We start from the raw sequence: 25834 nt of genomic DNA on the forward strand, positions 1-25834 counted from the left end.
TCCTGCTTTTTGCTGCATACTGTTGACCTGTTATGTACCGGAAGGCCTGATGCATGCGATTGATTTTCCTACCATCGAGGCTGGCACAGACTGGCCAAACTGCGTTCCCAAAACTGACCCGAGGTAGGTTATGCTTGTTACTTATTGTTCAACAGGCGAAGACCCGAAACCATACCTGTCTCGAGCAATCCGCGTGCTAGGTAAAATAAGAATGATATTGAACGGAAGCACGACCGGATCAGACTCTAGGATCACAAATGTAGGGAAATACCCGCCATACTTAGGATGAACGCCATACGCTATGTATACTACGAAAGTCTTCTGCCATCTGGGTTCATTGTGCGCCATGCCCCGTGATCCATGCCCCTGTACCAGTCTCCAAGCATAGCTCCCGCAATAGGGTAGAATACTATATTACCAATGAGCCATTTGCTTCGGGCTGTATTGATACCATACAACAGAAGATCCAGCATGTTTTTCCTGTCACGATGATATAATCTCTGTAAATCAAAAATATCAAATCTTTTTTATTCTGATCAGTACTCCTCATCTTGTACATTCCATTCCCAAGAGGGGGGAGCGGGAACAGATAGCTTAAGAATTTGCTCGTCCACCCACGCAGCAATGTCATCTATTGCCTCAGCGATCTCTCTTCGTCTTCTTTTAAGTCGATTTCCGTCGGATGCCGTATACTCCTGCACATTCTCCTCGGTCAATATGGCCTGAACTCTTTCCCATGGGTACCTCAGATTCCAGAGATAAAGGCTTGGCTCTGCGGACACCGTGTGGTAATCCAGGCTGTGGATAACAAATCTACGCTCTTTCAGTCCATTGAAGAAGTTGTTGATGATCATTTCGTCACATGGCAGCGAAATTCGTCTTGGGTTGTGATTCGGGATGGTCACAACCACCTCCAGATTGCCTATAGGCATTTCAAGTGATCCCATTCCGCAGTCCCACATTGCCATAGACCAGTCGATCGGACTGCTTATTTGTAGAATCTGAGAGAAGCTTGGCGATGGCATGCGATGCTCCAACTCGTGATTCAATATCTCTTGATCTATCGCTGCGGTTCCATCGGTCGCTGCAGATTCGCGGGCGGCGTTCGTGGCCTGATTGATTCCACTTCCACCCCACAGGTAGCGAAAGAAGGTCTGAAACTGTGACCGTCGGAAGAACACGGTTGTAACCTGTGGGGACTCCCAGGGCTGCCACAGTCTATTCCCTTCCAGGGCGAAGCGATCCGCATCGACCGTATCAGCGTATGGGATACCGCAACGTCGATTCACTGCTTCATCCTGTTCGGTGCTGCCAAGGCCCTCCGGAGTTTGCGGAGTGGGCAGGGACGCTTGTCTGGGCACAATCTCGGCTATGGCCGGGATCTGAAATCCGTGTTGGTCAGCCAGCCAGAAGAAGTGGCGCCACAACGCCATTCGGTCTATCGATGTCGAGCAATTCGGGACAGGATAGGAGCTACACGATTTCTTCCTCTTATGCGGCTGACGGCGTGCCACTTCGGTCATGTCCAGCCCGTATTGGAAGCTGAAGCGCCAGAGCTCGTGCAATCCCCGCCGTGCTTGCAGTCTTGTCTCTCTTAATGACACGCTGCCATCGGTCCGATGCTGCGTACCGAGTTCACAGTCGATAGTGATCTTCTTGGCCTTCTTCGAGCCCAGGTCCTCTGGTGGAAGAAGAAGAGCCTTCATCACCTTGCTGGCAACACCTAAGAAACGGAGGTCCTGGAAGAACGTCCCTAGGGTGGGAATAGGGGTATCGATCTGCTTCAGTCGCTCCCACAATGCCGCCCGTGTGTCGGAGTCGTCGATCGATGGAAACAACGTCCGGCCGCCCATCATCCGAGATCGCAGATTTTCCCGGTCCGGTTCCGAGAGCTTTGGGACTTGAGATTCCAGCGCGAGAACGGTCTCCGCGTCTGCGTGAACAGGAAGGGTGTCGCTCCCGCCGAAAATACGGTCCATCCAGACCGTGCGGATAGTTTCGAGGTAGGACAGGATGGGCTAGAGATAACGGGTTCCTTAGAAGAGACTTTCATTTCGTAGACACTAGGGCCACTCACCTCGTCACATCGCAGTGACACCATGGTATGCAGCACGCCCAATTGCATATTGGCCCAAAGCCCCGGAATAAGGAGCAGGGCATCTAATGCTGCAGGGAAACTGGGATGTTGGAGAAAGGCCCGGAGATATACATGCTTCTTACTCTTGGGGTCGTGTCGGAGGACGGCCCACCAAAGTGCCTCCGCATTTTCGTCCGGCGGATGGCCCAGCTTTCCTTGATAGAACCGAATTCTTTCGTAGATCAGTCCGTCCGGCGGTCGGCGTTGGTTTGGAAAATGCTCCCGGAGCGAGCGGACGAGATGGGAATGGAGAGTTTGTCTTTGTGGTTGCTCACCTGGCGAGTTATACTTAGCAGGTGAACGGGGAGGCGCACACACGCTGAGACTCGGAATGACTTCAGAGACAACTTACTGGGATCCTCCACATACACATCGACCACCCACCATCAGTTCTCTCCGTAGAGCTTTTTTCGCGCTGCGGCGATAACATTCTCGTGGCCTAAGGCGCGAAGCGACATGTTCAAGGGCACGATCAGCTCGGGAAACGGCTCCGTGTCGCACGGCAATAGCCTGATGTGGGAGCCCCAGTCCGTGGCTTGGACCAAGACGGGCACATGGTACTCTCGATTGATACGGAGGCACCCTTGTATCTCGAGGATCTGCTCCATTCGGAGGGCATTTCGGCCGTCGTCCATCAAGCGGCCAAACCCATTCTCGAAGGTCAGACAATCCAGGCGGACTCGGGCGCTACCCTGGTAGCGCTCCTGGCGGTAGGCTTCCAGCGCCTTCTCCTCGGATTCGATGCGAGCTTGGTGTGTTGGCCGCATGCTTGATGACGATCCTGGGAATCATGGCGACCTGGCTATTGATATATAGAGGATAACATCGTACTGAGCGCACGCTAACGCTGAATAACTTATCTCCCCTCGTTATAGTTGAGCCATGAGGCAACCAGCAGACTAGGCCCCAGAAACAAATCCACGGGCCGCACATTGTTGTTCCGGTTGAGACATGGTGACCGTCAAAAAAGAGCCCAGGTAATGCCAGAATGAAAACTTAAATCGTATTGATTTGATGTGATGGTCAATTACATTCTTCCCAATCGTTCTGCGAATGCATCCGTGGTGAGGTCTTTTGAAAGAAGTTGAGGGATGGTGGCGGGTAGAGAACGGTGCGGGCAAACTGGGCAGGGACGGGCGAGAGAATGCGTCTACCGCCATGGGTCGATAAACGCATATCGTTGACCGGGCCCTCGACCTACGATTATAATGTGCAATCAGGACTTATCTAGCGGGCAAATCTTATTAGGCTAGGAATGCAGATGGCCCTAATCGGCGCTGCTTTAGGGGGCGAGTGCTTTAAAACTGGCACGGTATCGACAAATATCTAGAACCCTCTCATTGTTTCCCAGATACTGTAACTACCAACATATTGGAAGCTCATTCCATTGCAGGTGACCACTGTACCATCCTGAATCCAGTAGAGTCTTCTGGAGGCCGGCGTGCTATTGGAGAAGATGAGTTCTGCCCTATGCAGCGAATCGGAACACGAAGATTCCTGGTCGACCGATAGTCCTTGTCTTTCTGAGGATACTGAGGACCGTGACTTTATTGTGTCTGACTCGGAGTCACTGTCAGAACATGGCGATGAATTTGAGGAAGAGAGCGAGGACTATGTTTCCGTACGTGATGTGTGGCACAAGCGCCTGAGACGCTCCCTATCCATTTGCTGGTGATCGACGAGTTTCTGAGACTGGATTAGAACATACCGAAAGGCCGGATAAACCCGATTCGAGTGATTGCCAAGCGGAAGGTGGTCTCTGATGGTAGTTCCTCCAATGAGTACCTAGTGCTGTGGTATTCCTGGGAAGCTGGAGAGGCAGCGTTGGAGTTAGTTGGAGGGCTGAGCTAGTCGGCTATATCATTCGCCAATGGTCCCCCTATCTGTGATGGTCCACTTGGAGGTGTAAAGTTGGTTGACCGCTACTGGGCCAGCTCGTGCTGGACGGGTTCAGCAATGCGCTCCATGCCGGCAAGAGGACTATCGCCTCAATATGATTTTACTTTTGTCTTTCGGACCTTATTTCAGTGACATTCTAGACTTCAAGTGAAACACGCCTAGATCAACAACATTCCTTAATTACAAGTAGACACAACGGGTAGGACATAGTTGTAGGTAATCTGCATATCGCTATGGAGGGGGTTTACATAAATATAATCATCCTCCTTCCATCTGATTGTACAATAGTATAACGCTGTTCCTTTCAGTCATGAGAAGTGCATTCTGTTATATACGGCATGTAAAGTAGTAAGAATGTAAATAAATAGATTTTTTTAAAAAAAAAAAAAAAAAAAAAAAAAAAAAAAAAACAAAGAAGTAAGATTGTAATCACTTCGAGTTGTCGCTGCTTTACACCCTCCGTTTCTTCCGGGACGGGGCTGGCTCGGCGAAACGAACCCGTTTAACACCTCGCGGACAGTAACACATCCTCTGCGGCGGCCACTGGTCAATTTGGTGATCGGATCGCCCAAATACAGCATCCGATTGCTGGAGGTGGAGAAACTGCCGTACAGTGGCTGGAAACCCGCCGATTGGCTGCTGACCCGATGACCCCTTGAACATGATCGATATTTCTTCATCTAGACTGGCCACGTGGAACCGAACTTTTTTGCGGTAGTATCCACAGACCATACATCCATCATCATCGTCCGACCGACCCAAGTGCTCCCCGCGGCCGGTCTGCAGCTCTGCGCCCGGAAATTCCACCAACACACGCTCTAGAATCCGCCGTGGCTCGCGGCGCGCACATAGGACCGATCCCCGGCAAAGGTATTGGCCCGGTACCCTCGTCGGACCTTCGTCTAATTCAAAGAAGAAGCATGTGGCGAGGACGGCTCGCACCAGTTCATCTGGGACCGTGTACTGCTCCTTGGCGAGTTCTGCAACCCTCATCACATCGTCCAGTCGTGGTAGATCCGCCAGAGCGTGGTCCAGCCGGAAGATACAGGTCCGGAGGGGATGGGGTACATGATTTAGTCCCTCCTTGAAGGCTTCTACACCGTCCATACAGGGGGAGGAATTGTACGCGCGCCACAATCGGAAGGGCGCCTTGTCTTGTAGGGAGCTGCAACCATGCTGGGCTGGATCGGTTGCCTCCTCGGCCAGTGGGACGTATCCCGTGCCCACGGATACCAGGAGGTCGTGTGCCTGCGCGGATGGCCAGATAATTCGACATTCCTCCTGTGCAATCCCGTGCGGGTTATTTGCACGGACCCCTCCATCCTGCAGAACGCCGATCCCGGGCAGGTGCTTGGATCGGAAGAACCTATGTCGTGTCAGCAAGAGATACACTGCTGCGATATTGGGATGATTTCCTACCAGGGAGCTGCGGCACTGCATTCCAGGCTACTTTTGTCAGCTGCATGAACAGTAACTCGATACAGAACCTCGATCTTCCGGCGCAGCGAGAAGATGCGCGGGAAGAACACCAATGAGAGACGGAATAACTCACGCTTTCCGTAACAACGGATTCTGGCTTGCGCCGTGCGAGACGATCCTTTGGTACGCTGAGTCGACAGCCCTGTGTCTCACGCCACGGTAATTAGGGAAGACAACCGGCTTTCCGTCAGAGGTACGGCTTGCGACGATGGCGAGACGACGCCCTGCCGCCACTGGCGGCATCACATCAAACACCCGACGCCCCGGCTGACAGACCTGCTGGAGCGTTCGCTCTAACGCACCTGAGTCGTAGGCACCATCTCGAACGAGATTAAGGATGCAGCCCAACCAAGGCCATATTCGTGAAAGGGAGTAGCCGGGCTGGAATATGCATTGCGCCAAGTCGGGAAATCTTCGACATGCTTCTGCGGCCGAGGTGTTGTTGTACACCTGATCAGTTCCGATAACGGAACCTGCTCTCGGCGAGTTAGCCATCATGCAGGAGATCGTTGCATCCAGTGTCATACAGACGGGCCATGACAGGAGAAGAGTGTGCAACTTACCGACACTGGTGCCCGCGGTCAGATCCGGGATCTCCGGCAGCGTGATGGCGCCGGCAAGCCGTTGCTCCAGCGCTCGCAAAAGGCCTAAGGTGACCATTCCCCGAATCCCGCCGCCATCGAGAGCCAGCACGACTGGACGCTTGGTCGGTGGTAGTTGACGGACCGTCAGCTGAAGAGCGCCCTGACACAGGGGACACTGGGCAAGGTCTCGGTGGTATTCCACGCCGCGGGCCCGCTGGCCCAACATCGTCACGCAGGTATCACATATACCATGTCGACAAGGGGTCTGATGCTCGGCCCATCGGCCAAGACAGAAGACACACGCCGTGGGTAAGGTCAGAGCAGACCACCGCCGACCGAAGCGAATCAATTCGTCCTGTCGGATAGCGCGTGAGGTGTGCACCGGGCTGAGACGGCGGAACTGTTCAGCGAAATAACTACGGATGGCGTCACTGTGTCCGCTGCCATCGGGATCTCCAGCAGTTCTCCAAGCGCTACCGCAGAGATCTCGGTACAACGTATCAAAGACATAGTCCGGTCGGAACTCTGTTTCTGTCAGTGCGGGACCCGTGGTGGTGAGGCAGTCCTGGGCTAGCCCTACTTACGGTGCATTCCAGGAGGATAGGCGTCCATCAACAGAGCGGACGCCATGAATGAATAGAGTTCTTGAAACGGACACTTCAGCTTGCGGGACTGCACGAGGAGTTCCGTCAAACCTTCGCTGAATGTTCCACTGACGGGCAGCCTCTCTCGAGAGAGACGTAGACAATCCACCCGGCGCGCAGTCGAGTCGAGAGATCCTTGAAGGGAACGGTGCCAAAGGAAAGCCTGGTGGACTGCCGAGAAGAGCAACCCCCGCTGAAGTCGCTCAGTCCGGCTGAGCTGGAGCTCATCAAGAACCTGACGTTGCAATGGAGCGAATAATGCCGGACCTGAAAGCTGATGGCGGCCTCGAAGGTCGACCACCGACAAAGATACTTGATCCGGGTCTGTGATGCCTCGAACGGCCCGGAGCACCTCCACCGGGTCTGTTTCATAGGCGGCGGTTGGTCTTGTGAGAACCAAAATCACCCGCATACGAACTGGGGCGGAAGAGGCCCCGGCCTGTATACGACTTTGTGATGCTTCCAGCAGGCTCTTGGTTCTCTCCATTTCCGCCAGCCCATCCACAAAGAAACAGACGACATGCATCCACGGGAACACGAGTCTCGTTAGGAGCGAACCATTCAAGTCGGTGGTCGGAATTCGAGTGTCGTCAATGGAATATCGATGAATGCCATCTTTCCACGGGGCCTTGGAGGATTCACCGACAAGCGGTAACTCACGGAGTCTGCTCTCTGCGAACCAGATCGGGTATTCGTTGTGGGCGGTAGTGATGCTGAGGTGCAGTCGGATTACCCCCGCTGAGCTTCTGCGGAGAACATTATTATGGGGGAAAAGCGAGCGTAAAGCCAGCATGCGATTATGGTTGCCGACAAAGGAGATCAGGGAAGGATACTGCGTGGCCGGATGACTCATGTCCTGCACGATCTCATTCATCCGCCCCGTATCAACCAGGGACCAGCCCGTGGCATCTTGCGTGAGGTCCAGCCATGCCATGGTGGACGAATTTGTTCGGATGGGGGGTTTAGGCCTTATATATGTCCCCTGAGTCGGAAGTGGCTCAAAATCATTACATGTGTGCCGTCCATTTTCAATCGAAGAGATATTTCGGTATGTGCAGCCCAGTGGTCCAACGAAGAAAGCAACTGAGGCCATTCACCAGCCAGACCTTACTGTACCCTCAAGTCATTGAGCGCCGGTTCCTTTATCGCAGGCGCCCGCGCCTTGCTTACGGTGTGCTTGATCTTGGCCAAGCCGTAATGATACGGCAGGAGGTAGTAGGAGACTCATGAGGCTGAGGGACAGACTGGAAGCACACAAAATCATTATTCAAGAAAATACACATCAAGTTTCCTCCTCATAGGGGCAGAGTTCATGGGCGCTGGGCACTCGGAGCGGTACAATAAGACAAGTTTTGGTTCTCCTGTTTCAAAGGGCCTGGCTCGCAAATTGGCAAATACCAAGGCGGACGACCATGGGATAATTAGCCCCATAGCAAACGGTTGACTGATTTAAGCGGGGCTGTGGAGATTGGTCAATGGCTGTCCTATTGGTGAACCATATCGACCCGCATGGCCCTCAATAACTTCGGAGATGTGGAGCTTACGTGCATCCCCATGCCAAACTAGAGAAAGTCTTCATAAGCTACGCGCTTGCCATGTTCGCGATTATTTAAAAGACTCCGCGAACGTTCGCTTTGGGACCATGTGGACAGCGCAGTGGATATCTACACCCGAAAGATCCGTCGAGATTTTGCCTCATCATCTCCTCGTACCATACACCAACGATGGACTTCGAAGCCCAGATCTCTTATCGTGATGGCTTGATACTTGGTCTCATACATCTGTTTGGGATTTCCTATTTCGTCTGTTACGTGGTTGCCTTCTTTCTCTATCATTTCCCCAAGTCTCCCGGCGGCATTCTCAAGGCACAGGTGGTTACATTCTACAGTATGGGGGTGCTGCTCTGGGAGCTGTCGAGCCTGATTTGTCAGTCATCATGGCTCTTTTACGGAGACAAACCTGCACCTTGGGGGAAATTTCAGATGGTAGGCACTATGGCCCTGATCTATACTATGGCCGTTCCTAGTATCGCTGCGGCGTATCAGCAGCAAACCTACCTCCGCTCTGTCTACCTTTCCGGCTTGACCAGCCTGGCCATCAGCAAGATCAGCGGAACCCTCGCTCAGACCTCAGACGCGTCGATGGCACGGAGCAGCTTTCGCTGGGATTGCCTCTGGCTTGGGTTTTGGGCATTGGTACCATCAGTCCATGCGCTGCAGACACAGGAAAGTCCACCACCGTTGACCATTAATCTCGTCCGGATTGCTACGTGGAATTTGTTGGCGGCGGCCGGCTGTGCTGCGCAGATACCCGAGCGGCTGGGGGTGGTGGAACACTGGCATCCGAGCCTCTACGCGATGCATCTCGTGTTGGTCTGGAGCAGCATCTCGTATGCCCAAGGGGTCTGGGATATGGTACTCTGATCCATGAAGTTACAGTAGCTCAACATGGGTATTCAGCTCTCGCCAGAACGGCGCCCCTTCGATGGACTCATCGGCGAATTGCAGATTCGGGGACGAGTGTTGGTGCTTTGCTAGTTGCAACGCGCGACTTCATGCAAGCGGAAATATCGGCTGTTGTTAGGAGGTCGGATGATGACCACACTCTCCTACGAGGGATCTATATCTTTCCCATGTTCTGCTTAATAGGACTGATGTATGTTCGCCTATGCTTTAAGCCATCATACAGTGAGATAGATTAATTAGGGTGAAATTTCCCCGTCTAATTGTCAGAGATTGTAGAACCGGTGAACCACCACCTTTAACTCTATTATCTGATCTGACAACAGGACATTGGCTGTCCATCAATATTTTTTAAACAGCCCATGCCCAGACTAGCAACCTAGATATTTGTTAATACAGTGTGTCCTGTCACTGCGGGTATTGGTGCCCGCATTATCGCTCGGTGGCTGAACAGCACATCTATCTCTAGTCATGCTCTCGATCCTGCAGTGTAGTCATATCCTGAATAAAACCTAGGATATCATCCTAACTCCGGATTATATACTTCAGCCCGTCGTCTCGTGTATTGATGTAGATGTCAAGGTGACTTAGAGCATCATGCCTGAGCTACTCTTACTCTTTCCCCTCCCGGTGCACATACCCTGAACGGCATAGCCGAAGTGATTTGACCAACTGACTGCGCGAGAGGCTTATGGAGACCCACCCTTCATGGTCGGAACAGTTCCAACCGATGGTTCTCTTGAGCGGTGGCATCTTCCTTATGGTCAATGATATTCGGAGTCATGTCGATTGTGACCCTACGTCCCTCCAACTGACTGTCCACACTGGAACTCCCTCACCGAGCAATTTTTGACCATGAGGGGCCGGGACGAATGGCGCTTCCCAGGCCTGTAGCTGGGTCTGGCCGCGGAACCTTGTCGCAGTCATCATTTGGCAATGTCCCAATGTTCCACCCTCTCTTCCGCCGCATGGCCGGACACGCTGACTGGTACATGGGCGAACCGACGACCGGCAAACGTCAGTACTAGCAGAGCTATCCTCTCTCCGATGGCGCTTAGCCAACAATGTACAGGAAGCGACGGGGCACCATGGTAATAGTGGTGCGTGAGAAAGCCTGGTTCATCCGGTAATCGTTTGGTGGGCAACCGATCTTGCTAGCGACGAGAATGTGGTTAAGCTACACACGCTACTAGGAATTTTCAAGCTTTAGCCTAGGGAGCCTCGGAAGTCGATGGCTCCCACGACTGACAAGCTCGTTCCTAGGATAGTGACGATTGCTCCGAGGAACAACCGCTGCTTTCCTACAACGTTCCACATTCGCATGATTGTTCTTCGTCTTCGTGGGTCATCGTGTAAACACGAGAGAACTATGCGGCTCTTTAAATAGCATTTCGTAGCGCACTTCACTTTGCAGGCATCGAAGTGAACCGAAATTTTACCAATATCAGACTTATATCAAGGCCAGGCGCCGTCCCGGATTGTTCACACATATTGCCACTTTCCTACAGTCTCGCCAGTCTGTCCCTATCTTCTTTTTAAACTCACGTTTAGCAATTGGCCATGGCTAGTCATGGACGCGTTGCCCTGTGTTACGATCCTCTCTATCGCGAAAGATGCATTGCGTTGTTAGACAACGGGCATCCCTGCCCACAAGACGTCGACTTGAAGTGGCGCGAAATCGCACATACACAGCTGCAACTACTTCAAGACATGACCGACTTGACCGCCAGGGAATCTTGCCTTAATTCTGTCACAAAACATCTGCTATGTGACACCCACCGCCGTATCCTGGTGCGCTCGACGAAACACAGGTATGTACCAGATCCTCCACTGCTTACTGTGACGGTCACTAATGATATTTTCAATTCAGACACATATCACCGATGATCCAAAATAAAAGCCAATCCATGGTTCAGGAAGCGCCCTATCACCTTCTTCGTCGAGTGGCTGGAGGAATCAAGAGTCAATTGGAGGCCACTTATTGGAACGAACAGAGATCTTCATCCTTGCCGGGCTGACTTGTGTTAGAGTAGGAGTAACACAACCTATGGTTTATCCAAAACTTTCAAAGCTTGTGTTCTCGCAACTGTCTTCTTTGTATCCAAGCTGATATGCCCATTTCCCATGTCATGCATGCGCTGCTCACTTCTTTGTATACAAGGACGGAAAGCTCAATTGTAGGATGTAGTCCACTTGCTCAACACAATCGTGATTGGTTTTCTCCAAGAGCCTCCGCGTCGCCTCGCGCAGGAGGAATTGGTAATGTCGGTCTTCAGGTATCCTGTTGCGTCCCATGCGCACAGCCAGATTGCCTTGGAGATGGTGGGTGCGTGCCATCCATCTGCTGAAAAGACGGTTGATCCGCACTTGGCACTGCTCAATCTCCCTCCCACACTGCGGATCGCCCAGCCATACGGTTGCAAACTCTCGGGCCGAGTGAAGCTGTTGTAAAAGACGACGGTGATCCTGTAGCTGACGGTGCACGGCTGCATGACGGATACCCGCAATGTCGACTCGCAACCGATTAACCCCCTTCTTTGGAATTTTCAACAACGCAGATGCGGAATGGGTACGACGCTTTCGGTCCAGCGCTCTGAACGCCATGTGCAATTCCACATTCTCGGCACAATTCCATCCGTTAGCCTGGCCAAGCTCGGGGTGCCATTTCTGGATAGACTCGAACGCAGAGCGCTCCAAGCGCTGTTGCAGTACCCGTAGAATGCGGTGTTGAGCGGGAAACGGCAGACTCGTCGGTAGGTTTTTAACCTCATCATCCATCTCGCAGGTATAAAGGTTGTCAGCCGGTTTCTGAAGATACGGATGGATGGAAGACAGATATGGAAAGACGCTCTGGATAAGGAATGACAATTTTGGACAGCTGATGAATGGCGGACAGGGTCATCTCGTACACTGCTCAGATACATATTGTTCCACTTTGTTGACCTACCCACCTGACATTATTGAGGGTGGTGGGCAAAAATCCCAGCAATTTTTTTTTGTTCTCTTCCCAGAAAATATGGATGAGCCACGATCCAAGAATGGGGTGCCATAGCCTAGATGACAGCTCTTGGGTTGTAGGAACCCTCGGTCGCCCAGCAGGGTCCCAGCTTTCGCCGGATGGTTTCGTACCTGACCGGCAAGAAATGGAGCACGTAGGTCAATCACGCAGCTTTGCCCACCCTCACGACGGTATTTCCATGACCATGCTCGTATGTTTAACATGGTCGTGAGGCAAAAGTCGGTCGACCATTTGCCCGCTGGGGGATGTTGTCCATACCATACCGTATGGCTGGGCTTCTGACCGGATGGTCTTCGACACTACTGCTCGACTCCTCTATAGTAACAAGACAGTGCTACGGTCCGACAGGATATGTGATCTGATGAGTTGCTCCGCCATATTAATCTATAGAATTTTATCAACATCCCAGACAGATGCCATCCAATCCAGTCGTCCATCGCTGGCGACCTCGTTCCCAAACCAGCACGCAGGACTTTAGCTTTCCGCCAGCAAATCAACCTCAGCTGCGATGCCGCAACTTCGAACAAACTTAGGCCACGTGTTGGTGAGGACGAGATCCTTGATGCTCTCCTCGGCTCGGTCAAAGACCGTCGCATTGAATGTCTGGGGAATCTCGCCCCAGTATTGCACCTGGCAATTGTCGGCGAATAGCGAACCGGACTCGGCCTTTGTGGAGGCGATCGGAGACGCTGAGGGCGTGGGACCATAGCCTGGCGAATCGAACGGAACGGCGGGATTGGCCGGGCGCCCGTCTCCGAAGAGAAGCCCAGCAGGGCTCTCAAAGACGTTCTTCAGCTCCTTCCGGTCCTGCGAAGAGATGTTGATCGGAACCTGCGCATGGCGATTACTGATGAACGTCGTGTAAATACACAGCGCGCGGTGAAACTGCTCCCGAATCAAGTCGGTAAGATCTCCATAGTCTAAAATCCTGCTATCCCAGACCGCATGGGGCAGCGAGCTCTTCCATTCTGCCACTCGGGTCAGGAAAGCTATATTCTCTCCGGAAAAGTCGCGATGGGCGGAGAAATCCTGCAGCGGGGCAGGATTGCGCGCCAAGACACATTCAAGCGCACGCTTGGTGAATATGCTATCCCGAGAGCTGGAGCTGGAGCCAAGAGTTCTACTCCATGATTCTCGGCCAAACCCTGTGAACTCAACGAGAATGGAGGCTGACCTGCGGGCCATGGTGCCGTCGGCAATGGGATTAGTATTTGGTTCCCACCGTGCGATCGAATCGAAGGCCCCTTGTCGGATAGCGTGATGGCGTATCACCTCCCGGCACGGCAGGAGAACAGCAAAAACCTCCATCACCCAGATAGAGAGGCAGATCCTGCAGGTGTCAGCTCCGTTTTCTCGGTTCTTTCTTGTTCATTTCTATTTTCCTGTTGGTGGCAGCTCGGAGCACCTACCACTGGGGCGGTAGCCAGTACTGATTGACCGGCTCCATGGCGGGAACATAAAGGGCGATGAGCCACATCGGCGTCGCCGGGAGACTAGATGACGGATCAGTCGTGCGACAGACCTCATCGGACCGATTGACTCACTTGGCGATGACGCAGCCTATCGTCTGGACTCGCCAGCCGTGGGTGTCGTGGATGTGACGGGATTTCCAGAGGACGACGGGGCCCACAATCCAGGACCAGAAGAACTGTCCCAACACGCCAGGCCACCTGCATATCGGTTAGCGCGCAGCTCTCGTCGTACATGCGCCGGGCGTATGTTGGAAGCGTTCTTACCACTCCCAGCCCCGGCCCATTTCCGACTTTTGCTGCATCTCGGTTCCATGGACCTCGGTGCCTGGAATCCCCCGAGTACGATGCCATTTGCGAGAGATGAGCCACATCAAGACCGTGAGAAACACCTAATGATTCAATTAGACACCGATATGATTGTCAATAGGAGTAGGCGGTGGCCGTTTTACCTGAACGAGCGACGCCACCGTAACAAGTACGAGGATCTTGGTAGTGTATGCAAGGCGACGGAACCGGTCTACGGCACCGAGCTTGCCCCTCGAGGTGGAGGATAAATCATTCCCGCCACTACTACGAATGATATAGCCTTTCTGAAGCTTTGCCACGTGGTAGAAGCGACTGTTCGACGCGTGGAACAGGGCAATGCCACACGGTAGATAGATAGGTGCCCATGATCCAGTACTCGGCATCTCCGGGCATGATGGTACCAATCATGGTTCCGAATTGCACTGAAGCCCAATAAACATGAAGCATAACAACGGCGGACAGCGACAGCCCGAGGCCCCGCAGCAGGAGGGGAGGCGTGTTGCGATGGGCGATGAGATAGGCCACGCCAGACGCAACAATAACCGTCCAGGTGCCCGCCCAGCAGGTCCACCATATACTGACCGGAGTATAGGCTGGCTGGGGCGTGGATGCGGCAGTGACCCCCAGTTCGGACCCCATGATTCTGCTGTCGTGGGGAGAAAAATGATGCAAAAGGTATCAATACAATGATAGACAGATCTAACGAGGGACTCTGATTGTGGCCAACACTGTCGCTCAATGTCATCGGCCCTGCTTCTGTAGGGGAGAGACGTCAGTGACATTGGCACCGGGCTAGCCAGTCTTTTCAACTGCTCGAGATTTCGAGGTTACATCTTTTATGGACAGGACGGCTCTCCAGCCTACAGCGGGGCCGGCGCCCAACTCACATGCGGCCCCATTTTCTCTATGTTAGTGCTTTGAACTACCATGCTACAGTAGCAGCGGCCCACAGAGCGGCAGCTTTGTGCTTTCAACAATGGTTCTTGGCGACCTCCATCGCAGTGTGTTCGCATGGTAGGTTCCACCCGTTCTCGCAAGCGGCCGGTCCTGACGGTTGTTTCCTACCGCCAGATGCTGCTGATTGTCCGCCGTCGGTTCTCCACGGTCAGTTGTCCAGCAATGAAAGTCCACTCTCATCGAGCATCCCCTATTCCTCTGCTAGCCAAGTAAGATTGCCACTTGTATGGACCCCACCAGGGCACCGACAGATTTTCATGCGGCTGTCCAGGGAGATCATCCGGGAACGTTACATACATTTAGGACACGAATCTCCCGCTCCTTGTTTTGTTCCCCCCCTCTAATAGGATTTGATGCACTTGTCCAAGTTGCAACGCCCGGGGGCTGTTCAGCGATAGACAATCGTACAGCAGCAACACGAAAGCTTTCTGGTGAGTCGGTAGCAAAGCATAACGGGGAGACTACTGAATATTCGAATAGATTTCCCAGCCCTCAATTGAAACCCCTCGCAATGTCAGATCCGATTATTGCCGACTTGTTCTGTTCCTAAACAATGTAGATCCCAGTATTGTTACCTATGGCAATCCCCCATCTTCTGCATCTCCTCTCTCGCTAACGTGAATGACCCTTATTATGGTTGAAAGAAATTAAATCATATGGAATGAAAAGCAGCATCGAATTCTAGACTACAAGAACACAATTCTGTACTTTCTACAACATAGTACCTTAATGATCCTCCGTTATTGATCTTCCCACATTCACCGCTTCTTGTTTGCTTTCACGCTCGTAAGCATCGCTTTCCGTAGGGCAATATCACTTCCGGTCAACGCAGCGGCCTCAACAGCAGTAGCTAATACATCAAGTCCTCCGGGGCTGCTGGAAACCATAGAGAGAGCAGATCTTGCAGGTTTGAAACATATCGTCGGAAGCGCCTGGTATTCCAGCTCCATCACAATCCCGACATAAGCGATGGAAACATAGAGCAAGGACCATTTCTGATGCCTTTGTTCCACACCGGTCACATTTGGCTGCCTCTATATTTTCCATCGGCTCTCTCAGGGGTATATTCCGCTCACTCTCGACCAATTGTCTAGCTCGGGCCAGGGAGTTGGATTGAAGTCGACATAGCTGTCGTAAGTTGTAGAGTTCTTGAAGTGTCTGCGGCAGAACCCACATCGACCCTGCATGGTTCTGTGACCACAATGCCTGCTCGAGCCTCTGAGATTCATGTTGCGCCTTCTCAAGGGCTCGGTAAAATCGTGCTCTGGTTACACACGAACGAGGGTAAGTTTTCATTTTTCTGAGCGGTGGCCTCGAGCCTGCAGCTAAGTATGTCAGTTCCCCCAGATCATCGTTGTGTGAGGGGATCAACCTTTCATCTCAGCCGGAGGCACAACGCCCGTTAGCGTAGTCTTCTGCATCAGTAGGTGCAGAATGTGGTTCGGAGTGGTAGAGTGAAACATACTTGAAAAGACTGGGGAAGGAAAAATGGAAATGGTCGAGGTACAGCTTAGCAATCGTGGGAGTACATACTTCCACCCAATATATATTGAGTTGAAGCCTGTGAAACGGTAGCACCACCGTGGGCTAGATATTTGGACTTGTAACCGTCCTGGCAATCTTGCGGATTACGGACCGTTGATGTGAACCGTGCGGATGTCGGGAAGTACTTCTTCGGGCTAACCCCGTTCGTTGTTTGAATCGTTGACCAGAGGATCTCACTTACTAACGTTTCTGGGCCGTAAGGTAAGGAAACCCGCTTCGTACAAGTGGCATCCCTTCAATGGGGCCATCTCCGTGGTCGCTGTGCCCTTCCTCCCTTTCTTTATCTCATATGACGCTAAAGTAAATAGACGGAAAGTCTATTCCTCCGTCGGCCTTGGTTCCTGCAGCCAGACGTATAGTAGGTAAGAATGGATTTTCCGGAATCCTACAGTCTCGGCTTATTCCATGAATGGTTAAGGCCGGATGGTACTCTCCGGTATACGGTATTCCGACTGTTCATCCGAAGTGGCAAAGAAGTCCACACTTGAGGCGCGGCTGGACCTCCGAAGGCTACCATTACTCCTAAGAACAGTGTCAGAACAGCAAGAGGTTCTGGCTGGCCCCCCCTAGATCTCTGGCCGGTCACAGTCACAGTCGATCGACCTCCCTCCTACTCTCCGTCGCCCACGGCAGTTGACCATGCCGAGCGGCGAACATTACCCAATCTCACCCGATAATATAAAGATACCCCATCACTCATGGAGGGTCTTTCCCATTCCACGTCGACACAGTCGAATGGAGAGCGATGATATGATGCCAAGTGCTGGCCAGCGTCCTACAGACCCGGACATCCTTGTCGTGGAGGCGTGGGGACAAGGATTCCTGGTGGGCTCCCTTATTGTCATGATTGCCATCACCGCAGCCAACATGAAAAAAGGGGTGCTCCTGCACAAACTCATCGTGGCAGAGGTAAGTTGTGCTGCCTTGTTGCGGCGAATGGGGCACTATCCCCTGCTGACGTGGACGCTTAGCTCGCCCTGGCCCTCGGGCACGGAACGTTCATCTTTCTCCATGCGCCTGCGTATGGCTGGTATCTCTCGGTCACGGCCGTGGGTCTCACAATTTCGCATTCCCTCCATAACGTGATTGCATGGATGAAGATTCGCGGCTTTTTCCCACCCTGGGGCACGCGGCTCTATTTGATCACCCTGCTGGCGGCCCAGCCGTACTGGGTCGTCGAGATCTATGCCAATTTTGCCTTTTTCAACCGGGGCCAGGCCTTGTATACCACCACTCGGCCACTCGAGCCGCTTTTCCGGTGCGGTGTTCGAGCGCAATTCTTTCCACGCCCGGCGCTGCTGATCCGAATTTAGGGACCCTTGGTGGATCTTCACCACCTGCTTTCTCCTGTACATCATCCAGCGGGGCTATGGGTGTTCGCTGGTGCAGCTGATCCGCATTAGCCCACGTTTTGGCGTCATGCTCCTGTTCATGGTGATTTCCGTCGTGTTTGCGGTGGTGGACATGTGTGCGATCCGGGTCGAGAATCGCCTAGGCTACCCCCCGGGGATGGAGCCGTTCTGGAAGGTAAACGGCCGCCACTGACGCGAGGAAGATCAGCACTGACCCTGCTGTAGTTGGCGTTCGTTTTCAAGTGCCTGAGCGACACCATCATCTTGGATGATTTCCGGAGCGCCCTAGATCGACTGCGCGATCACTATCACCCGGACGGTGTGCCACCGCAGGAGGCCACGCACACTCGCGGTCGGAGCACAAACCGGCTTGTGGACTGTGTACCCGAGGCGTCTATCAAACGCCCCGAGCCAGTATGTCGGCCACCGGACATGGTGTAAAGCCTGCAGTATCGTGTGCCGGCACCAACGGGCACGGCACAACCTGATTTACATGCTGGATCCGCTGGGTACATCCGCTACGCATTGGAAGGAGGGTTCTTTTTTTCTCTCATGATAGATATGTTAGGCCCTCCAGCAGGCAGTTGGGAGGCTTTCCTTTTGTGAGAATGTATATGATGTGACCATGTGCAACTAGTTTGGAGAAATACGGGAAAGCACAGTGTGGGGCTGTGTGCAAACGCGTGATCACGTTACTTGGCGTCATGGCCAATTGGTCATACGTCTGCCTGGCTGTTTGCCTCCGCCAGATTGAATAACTAGCGCCAAATCGATCGCTTGCTGAGTAGCTAGTCCGAGGGGTCAGGAGTCCACATTGTTAACCACTGCAGGCTTTGTGGTATCGGGGAAGATAAAGGGAACACTCGCAATGCACTCTTTGGCCCAAACGGGAAAAAAGAAAAACGAAAAAAGGCTTGAAAATATAGAATGCCTACGACGTCGTCGCCATGGTGACGTTGCCATCGAACGTGGGCGTCGCGAGGCGGCACCAGACGTGATCTGCCTCCCACGTCACACCAGGATGCGCCGATCATCTTCTAAATGATTGAACTCACGGTAGAGCTTCGATGGGCTCAAATGCTAGGGATAGCACCAGCAGGGGGAGCGGTGCGACACACGTTGGTGACACATCCTCGCGTCTTCGTTTCGTGGACATGATGGAGATCCACTTCACCGAACCGCGGGTCACATTAATCATCTGTGCGCGGCTGATTCGTTCAACCACGAGCGTCACCGGCAATCAGATGTAGCTAGTTTGTTTAGACAAACTAATTTCTTTATCTTGGGATCGACAGTCTAGGTTGCCCTCGCTCTACATACGGCCAGCACAAACATTCACTCTTAATTGAAGATAGTTATATACTCTAGATTCGAGCAGATCTTAGATCCGGCCGGACAAGCTTGGTGAAAGACAGTAGTTCTAGGCGACGTAACTCAGACCTTGTCCCACTGGTCCCCTCCCAGCCTGGCATGAGAAACGTTCCGTTCCCTTCTCCTTCGCCCGCCGACATTCATTCCGATTCCATATCCTTGTACCGAGCTGAACGACGGGATTTGGTATGAGAGGTCGGGACACTCTCATAGATGCTGCTCACTCTCCTGTGCAGGCGGTGATTTTCTTGGCTTTGACCCTTCAATTGTTCTTCCAGCTTTCTATAGCTCTCCGTCAGCTCGAGGCTCGTAGAATGTCGCTTAATAGCGCAACGGAAACAAGCTTACCGGACTCTGGTTTCGAGACTGGAAGAAACAGATCAGCACCGTTCGAGGGCGAATGACAGCTGGTGTCGGGACATCATAGGACAGACATACTCGCAGATCAACGATGTGAGAGCCTTCACATCAGGCACGTCGATTGGAGGCTCAGGAAGCTCGATTGTGACCACGCTGTCGACCTCCCACGTTGCATCTTTGTCGCTTGTGTCGTTTTCTTGGGACAATATGCCATCGCCCGAGACGGCCTGGACGTTCGGTTCCCTGTCGCCTGGCGGAGCTGATTCTGTGAAGTGTGAGGCATTCGACCGGGTACCGGAATGCGACTTCTTCTCAGCCGATGCGAGTATTCTCCTGAGTTCGTTCAGTCGTGGTAGGCGGGTTTTCATGGTGTCGAAGGGTACATGTGATCATACGAGGAATGTGTTTTCTGTGAGAAATGTGCCTACCGAGAAGGCGAGAGGCCCCAGCATAGGACGCATATGGCGCTTTATAAAGGTCGACTGTCTTGTTGACTTGAAAGCAAGATGACACCACGCGCTAGCCCTGCGCGAAACGAACCACCTATTGCAAGTTCGAAGTTGAAGGTAACATCGAGGCCACGGTTGTAGGCATGGGTAGATCAGGGGTCGAGTGTAACATCGCCGATCCTTGTGGCACTCAACGGTGACCGACTAGGGACTGGTCAAATTAGGCCCAGCCACGCTACTTTACCTGACCGCAACCCAGAACAAATGGGGCTGGATTTCTGATCTGGGTTCTCAGTCCGTCGGTAGACGAATGGCTTTGCGTATGGAAGAGGAAGAGATACCTTAAGAACAAGAAAACAATAAATCCATAAAACAATACAGGCTACCTGAATTCGGCCCTCCAACCTCTTATCGCATGCTAAAAAGGAAGCCAGTATGCTCTCCATATCAAGACCCGCCAGAGATGTATTCAACAAACCCTTTGAATCAGGGATCCTTCTAGCATCCATTGAATTCGCCCCAGAATATTCTCCCAAGCTGCGTGGAGTAATTGAGATCTCGCTCGTCTCTTGGCCATATGAGGATTCGAAGGCAATAATACGCATGATCGATGGTCCATCTGTACGAACGTGTAGCTTCCCAGATCTGCTTGTGACACTGCCTTGAGGTTGCCGAGGCCCACTCCACGCCCGGAAGGGAAAATAGAGAGATGGTGACTGATTCAAACGTGCATTTATGGACTACCGGCAATCTGGATTACCGACCAATCGATAGGGACTGGCAGCATGGTAGAGATATATCGAAAGACATCCTCGTGATCCGTAAGCGGAGATAGGATATGGACTCGGTACTGGAGTATTACCTGTAGCGCGCGTACGCCTACACCTTATATCGTTTTGAAATGTCACACTGGAATATTCCGCCTCAGAGGAGACTCTAGGTTTCTTCCTCGTCTATCGTAACCCTAGGTCAGACTGCAGGCCAAGAATGGTGGAATGTTGGTCAAATCAAGCGATTCCCTGGGAAAACAGCCGGGCAAAATGATGGCTATGGAAGACCAGCTGGGAAATTGCCGTGCGCAGAGTAGCCATGGTTATCTCCGACTGTCCCTTACAGTGAAGTTCCAGGTCAGCCACTTGCCGATAGGATAACGCTGATACTAGTCGACATCACTGCATGCGTTCAAGAGACCTCGAAGTTCTGATCCTGCTCGACGATCACAGGCAGACTCAGCAACCGACAGAATTCGAAATTGAGGGGGCCTGTTCCGACGGCAGTGACGTCGGCACCGGACCGCACCTTCAACTAACGGGTTTTCTGGCCGTTGTGTCAATATCAGTGGATGCATGGAGTCTTCGAGGCAATCCAACACAGAGAAACAATTTGTATATGCTCGCTAGGCTCCAGCGTAGCCTATCCCGACAGCGATCGGACACGGCTCCGGTTGGGTGCCCTTGTGCATTCGCCATCGCATGATCCAAGGCTGCTTAATGACCGCTGAGGACTGCCCGTGCAATGCCACATGCATCAGCTTACCGCAACAGAGCAGTGTTAAGCGATCGCAATGTGAGCACTGTAGTGGCTGTAGCTCTTCGACCTGTCATGGTAAGCATTGGCAGGACTTCACAGGGTATCCTTGGGGAACCTGTTCGCGGCGGCACAACATATGTGCCAGCATCAAAGGCTTACCGAGGAAGGGAGTGGAGCCCGCAATCGATTGGACCGTTCACCAACCAATGGACGAGATAACTTAGAATCAGTGACGGTCTGTGTTGAGCGCGTAGGGATCGGACTGTAGGGAGAAGACGAAAAGCAGCGATGGATGCCATTGCCACATGGCATTGGCTGCGCGCAAAGAGAGTCGTCATGTCATAGGCATACTGGAACTCACTTCAATGTCGATGACCTTCCAGAATGCGAGAGGCAAGCCACTTTTAAGAATCACTCGAGGCTGGAGCGGTGGCGGTGTACTTGTTGCGACAAGGAGCCTCCCTGACATGACCTGGCCCGAGGTCGAGGTCAAAGAATTTGATATCCGGCCCCGTCCGAGGCTGGACGACATCGTGGACCTGTTGGCGAACCGACTGGCGGGCGCACACTACGGTGAATCAAGATTAGTCATCGGGCGCACGTCCAACACGATCTGTCAGAAGCTCCCGCATCACACAGCCGTTGTAGGTTGATGGGTGAACTGATTGGGTGGGAAGTAAACCTACCACCGACAGCTAGCTTCCCACGGCGCTTGCTCAGGTGACCTTGGACGATTTCTCCGGCCATAAGTGGCCCTTGACATAGTTTGATTCGCTCTCCGAACGCGTCACCGGGGTCAACGGATGTCGTCTTTGTAAGGTAATACAGACGGAATTCAAGAATCTATCTCAGTCAGGACGGCATTAAGACTGGCCATAGAGGGTTGTCACATACCTTAAATTCACCGCGGTCGCGGTCCAACAGGTCCTGCATCCAATCGCCCAGCCAGCATTGGTGTTCTAGCATTTGTGAGTGACTACGGTATCAGGCAGTGCATCAAGAGACAGCCATACCAAAGTCTTGCATCTGCCACACGATTTTCAGCTTGCGTACCATGACCCGCCGCTCCTCGCTCGCCTGGACGAGCATGCGGATATAGGGAAGCACTCGCAACATGCCAATATCCTCTACGATAAACACGATCGTCCCAAACAGAGAAAAGTCGATCGATCGGCCGTATGGCCCCAGCAACAGTGCGGGTTGTCGACGCTGGTGTAGCCATTCGCAGAGGTAGAGTCGTGTACTGAGGCTGGAGGCTCGTGGTCGGGTCAGAACGTACAGGATGCGCAATCCGGGCGCATCATCCCAGTAAGCGACATAGAAGGGCTGGAGTTGGAAGCACGAGCGAAATCCTGCGTGAGGTAACCAGAGGTATACGTACTGCCCCGGCCGGATGTGCCAATGGGGGGACACTGTAATGTCCATGCGAAGCAGATCATGAAAGGGACGTATGCTTACGGCGGGCCGTCCCGCACTCCAACGTTGTTGGACGAAAACTGCATGAGAGACGGCAACGAAACTCAGCACGATCCATAGGGCCCCAGCCCCAACCACTTGCCAGCGGGAATCTGACCCTTGGTCCCACGTATGATACGCCAGGGCCACCATTGCTGTAACCGCCAGAAGGTAGTGGATTCTCATGACGACCTGACAGTGCCGTCGGACGACCACATGCAAGGTCACAGGGAGTATCATCAAAATGGCAGCAGCTGCCTAACCCTGGTTAGTGGTATCGCTCTCGGGTTACAGTCATCATCATGGAGGGGCGGCGTGGTGACTGACCAGCAAGGGAACCCAGTCATGCCTCATCGAGGGGATCGGGTTATCCGCTCTGGCGATGGCAATGGCTCCATGAAGAAGGGAATGGGCGGCCATCACCCGCCCAAACCAGCGATGCAACCACGCAACGGCAGAGCGGCTGATTCCAAGCAGATGGGCCGGGAGGCCAAAGGTCAGGCCCGTACCGAGCGGCAATAGGTTCAGGACGGCGAGCTTCGCCGCGCGTTGCTGGACATCAGCCCAGCCATGGGCGGAGACGAGTAGGAGGACAATGTTGGCGCCCAGGAGCACCCCGACCAAAATGACCTCGCATGCGGTGGATATGTCAATGGTCTGGGCGAGCCACGGCAACTCATAGCCGATGCGCCGCCCAAGGGAGACCGCGATCGGGCGTTGGACAGTCCATCGACCAAGCCGGTGCGCCAGCCGGGCGGTCAACCAGACGCCCAGAAAAATAGCAATCCATATTCCGTACCAATCAACGGATTGGATCTGGCTGGCCTGTTCATACAGGTCTGAGAGGGCTGGAGGCATTGTCTCTGACGGAGCGGAAGTTGGATCTGACAGATGGGAGATGTCCACTTATAAGCATTTCACGGCGTCGACTTTCGGCTACCGGTGCAGCTAGATGTTACATACTTTCATTATCGATGGTTGGCCTCCGCGCCCCTCCTATTGTAGTTGAAGATGGTGAAACGGTCAAGTAAACGACAGACACCCGCTTATTTGCCCGTGAAACCATGCGGTTAAATCCGAAAAACGAAAAACGCTGGGTCCTATCCGCGCTTCCAATCCGATGCCCAGGCATCAGAAATTTGGGGTGTGCCGAAGATAGTCTGTAGAAAAACTAAATGGGTATTTAGCGAGCTTCTGCTTCTGTCCGAACAGGTTTATATTTTGATGGCCTTTTTACCACGGTGGCTTATGGGAGATCATCTTTTCATCTTGCCCTAGTTCTACATGCTGACAAAGGTTGAATTTTCTGAAACTGGAATTGTGTCCGACCGCTACGTATGCCGCTATACGGTGTAGAAGCACCGCTCGAACTCGAATCAGCTGTGTGTAGGCAAGGGATACAGTAGACCTTTCTACTGTACGCAAATCTTCAGATACTCTACTGCTTAGCAAACAAGTACGAACTGTTGAATCGGCTAAAGTAACATTGGCTGAAGGCTCCTTCAAGTCCGTTCGGTTATGTGTCCAGGTATAGACATTTAAAGAAGGGTACAAAAGCACGAGTCTAACCGGCTGAGCACGCAGGATGCTCGTGTCGAGTGAATTCTTCCGTGAGATCCAGATTAGTGACGCAGGATTAAGAGATCTGCTAGCCACGAGCCCTACACCTTCTCAGTTTCTCATCTTCCTAGTAGCCATAAGCCTTTGAACAAGGACCGGTGCTTACACATGGGATTTCATTTCCATCGAGCAAGATGATGAGCAGAACAATTTTCAATGTGACTGATTACCGGTACAATTGATAAGCAGGCTCCAGAAAAAGCTCATGCCGCAGTATCTAGTAGGAATGGCTATCTTTCCACTGCAGTACTGTAAACGTCTCGTTTTCATATTGCTCACGATCCAACAAGCTATCATCTAAAGCAGAAGAATAAATGCATCAATCTTCCTCTCATTCCTCCTCAGCCGTCAATCTTCCAAACAGGAAGCCTAATACAGTGATGATGATGATGATGATGATGATGATTCATACGCTGGCCCCTCGCCTTAAGGCGATATGCAGGGAACCACTATCTACTCACTATGTACATCCATTAACTGTAGACTATTACTTTCCTGACGAACTTGGAGCCTCGTCAAGGCCTGTGTGGGCCGGTGCCTGGGGTTCTGTTCTGCCGCCCTCGTGGCGCGCGACTTCGAAATCTCTGCGACGCCTCTGCAAAATCCAGTACCGCCCCTAGGACGCTACCGTTCTGCGTGGCATCTTCCAACTTACCTTCCTTACCTTGGCCTGCTCCTCCTAGCATATCTGAAACGTTGTTAAACCCGCCTCCGATTATCCGCCGCAATTCTTGCCGTAGCGCTCTCAGCCGCGGGCAGTCTATCAATACGTGGACCACGGTTTCCATCGCTCCACATTCGCACTGCTCGTTATCTCGGAAGCCATGTTGCTTGGCATAGGTGGCGAGCCACGAGTGGCCGGTCCGAAGTTGCGCCAGCAGGTAGGCTCGGTTGCGGGGAAGTGAGCCGTACAGTCGGCGCGTGCGGCACGCGGGCAGTGCCTGATCCACGCGTCGGAGGTGCCCTCCGTTCTTAGAGGTCTTCCATTCTTGTTCCCATTCATTTTTGATCTTGTTGCGGATGAAAGCCTTCTCCCGCGATAGCAGATACTGGAAAAGGTGTTTGTTTTCTGCGCCCACCGCTTCCTTGGCCAGACGGTCCGCCGCCAAGAGACATATCTACACAGCCAAGGCTGCCCGTGGCCAAGCCTTAACGAGTCCTTGCAGCTGGTGTAAAGCAGCTTCGACAGGCCT

At 52.8% G+C, this 25834-nt stretch overlaps 10 protein-coding genes across 10 annotated transcripts; 3 read left to right on the plus strand and 7 right to left on the minus strand.

The window, feature by feature from the left end:
• Positions 1 to 536: 536 nt before the first annotated feature.
• On the minus strand, positions 537 to 2125 carry AKAW2_50088A (uncharacterized protein; the record flags this gene model as incomplete). Its single annotated transcript, XM_041689866.1, has 2 exons — positions 537 to 2018; positions 2078 to 2125. The coding sequence occupies 2 exons, from the start codon at positions 2123 to 2125 to the stop codon at positions 537 to 539; spliced, it is 1530 nt and encodes a 509-aa protein (XP_041543509.1).
• Positions 2126 to 2523: 398 nt separating this feature from the next.
• AKAW2_50089A (uncharacterized protein) lies at positions 2524 to 2904 on the minus strand (the record flags this gene model as incomplete). The annotated part of the gene is made up of 1 exon (XM_041689868.1): positions 2524 to 2904. The coding sequence occupies one exon, from the start codon at positions 2902 to 2904 to the stop codon at positions 2524 to 2526; it is 381 nt and encodes a 126-aa protein (XP_041543510.1).
• Positions 2905 to 3593: 689 nt separating this feature from the next.
• Positions 3594 to 3988, plus strand: AKAW2_50090S (uncharacterized protein; the record flags this gene model as incomplete). The annotated part of the gene is made up of 2 exons (XM_041689869.1): positions 3594 to 3758; positions 3839 to 3988. 2 exons carry the CDS (start codon positions 3594 to 3596, stop codon positions 3986 to 3988), a joined length of 315 nt encoding a protein of 104 aa, XP_041543511.1.
• A 71-nt stretch (positions 3989 to 4059) lies between these two features.
• AKAW2_50091A (patatin-like phospholipase family protein) lies at positions 4060 to 7836 on the minus strand (the record flags this gene model as incomplete). The annotated part of the gene is made up of 6 exons (XM_041689870.1): positions 4060 to 4117; positions 4491 to 5402; positions 5456 to 5482; positions 5589 to 5988; positions 6079 to 6624; positions 6684 to 7836. The coding sequence occupies 6 exons, from the start codon at positions 7834 to 7836 to the stop codon at positions 4060 to 4062; spliced, it is 3096 nt and encodes a 1031-aa protein (XP_041543512.1).
• A 631-nt stretch (positions 7837 to 8467) lies between these two features.
• Positions 8468 to 9166, plus strand: AKAW2_50092S (uncharacterized protein; the record flags this gene model as incomplete). The annotated part of the gene is made up of 1 exon (XM_041689871.1): positions 8468 to 9166. The coding sequence occupies one exon, from the start codon at positions 8468 to 8470 to the stop codon at positions 9164 to 9166; it is 699 nt and encodes a 232-aa protein (XP_041543513.1).
• A 2181-nt stretch (positions 9167 to 11347) lies between these two features.
• On the minus strand, positions 11348 to 11983 carry AKAW2_50093A (uncharacterized protein; the record flags this gene model as incomplete). Its single annotated transcript, XM_041689872.1, has 1 exon — positions 11348 to 11983. The coding sequence occupies one exon, from the start codon at positions 11981 to 11983 to the stop codon at positions 11348 to 11350; it is 636 nt and encodes a 211-aa protein (XP_041543514.1).
• Positions 11984 to 12698: 715 nt separating this feature from the next.
• Positions 12699 to 14385, minus strand: AKAW2_50094A (uncharacterized protein; the record flags this gene model as incomplete). Its single annotated transcript, XM_041689873.1, has 5 exons — positions 12699 to 13554; positions 13634 to 13717; positions 13769 to 13894; positions 13961 to 14085; positions 14146 to 14385. The coding sequence occupies 5 exons, from the start codon at positions 14383 to 14385 to the stop codon at positions 12699 to 12701; spliced, it is 1431 nt and encodes a 476-aa protein (XP_041543515.1).
• Positions 14386 to 17239: 2854 nt separating this feature from the next.
• Positions 17240 to 18297, plus strand: AKAW2_50095S (uncharacterized protein; the record flags this gene model as incomplete). The annotated part of the gene is made up of 4 exons (XM_041689874.1): positions 17240 to 17413; positions 17476 to 17762; positions 17818 to 18031; positions 18082 to 18297. 4 exons carry the CDS (start codon positions 17240 to 17242, stop codon positions 18295 to 18297), a joined length of 891 nt encoding a protein of 296 aa, XP_041543516.1.
• A 1310-nt stretch (positions 18298 to 19607) lies between these two features.
• On the minus strand, positions 19608 to 19955 carry AKAW2_50096A (uncharacterized protein; the record flags this gene model as incomplete). The annotated part of the gene is made up of 1 exon (XM_041689875.1): positions 19608 to 19955. One exon carries the CDS (start codon positions 19953 to 19955, stop codon positions 19608 to 19610), a length of 348 nt encoding a protein of 115 aa, XP_041543517.1.
• A 2015-nt stretch (positions 19956 to 21970) lies between these two features.
• On the minus strand, positions 21971 to 23879 carry AKAW2_50097A (ferric reductase family protein; the record flags this gene model as incomplete). The annotated part of the gene is made up of 5 exons (XM_041689876.1): positions 21971 to 22134; positions 22253 to 22409; positions 22461 to 22525; positions 22580 to 23279; positions 23349 to 23879. 5 exons carry the CDS (start codon positions 23877 to 23879, stop codon positions 21971 to 21973), a joined length of 1617 nt encoding a protein of 538 aa, XP_041543518.1.
• Between the last annotated feature and the right edge of the window lie 1955 nt (positions 23880 to 25834).

Source organism: Aspergillus luchuensis, chromosome 5 (assembly GCF_016861625.1).
Source record: "Aspergillus luchuensis IFO 4308 DNA, chromosome 5, nearly complete sequence".
In the NCBI taxonomy this organism is placed as follows: Eukaryota; Fungi; Ascomycota; class Eurotiomycetes; order Eurotiales; family Aspergillaceae; genus Aspergillus; species Aspergillus luchuensis.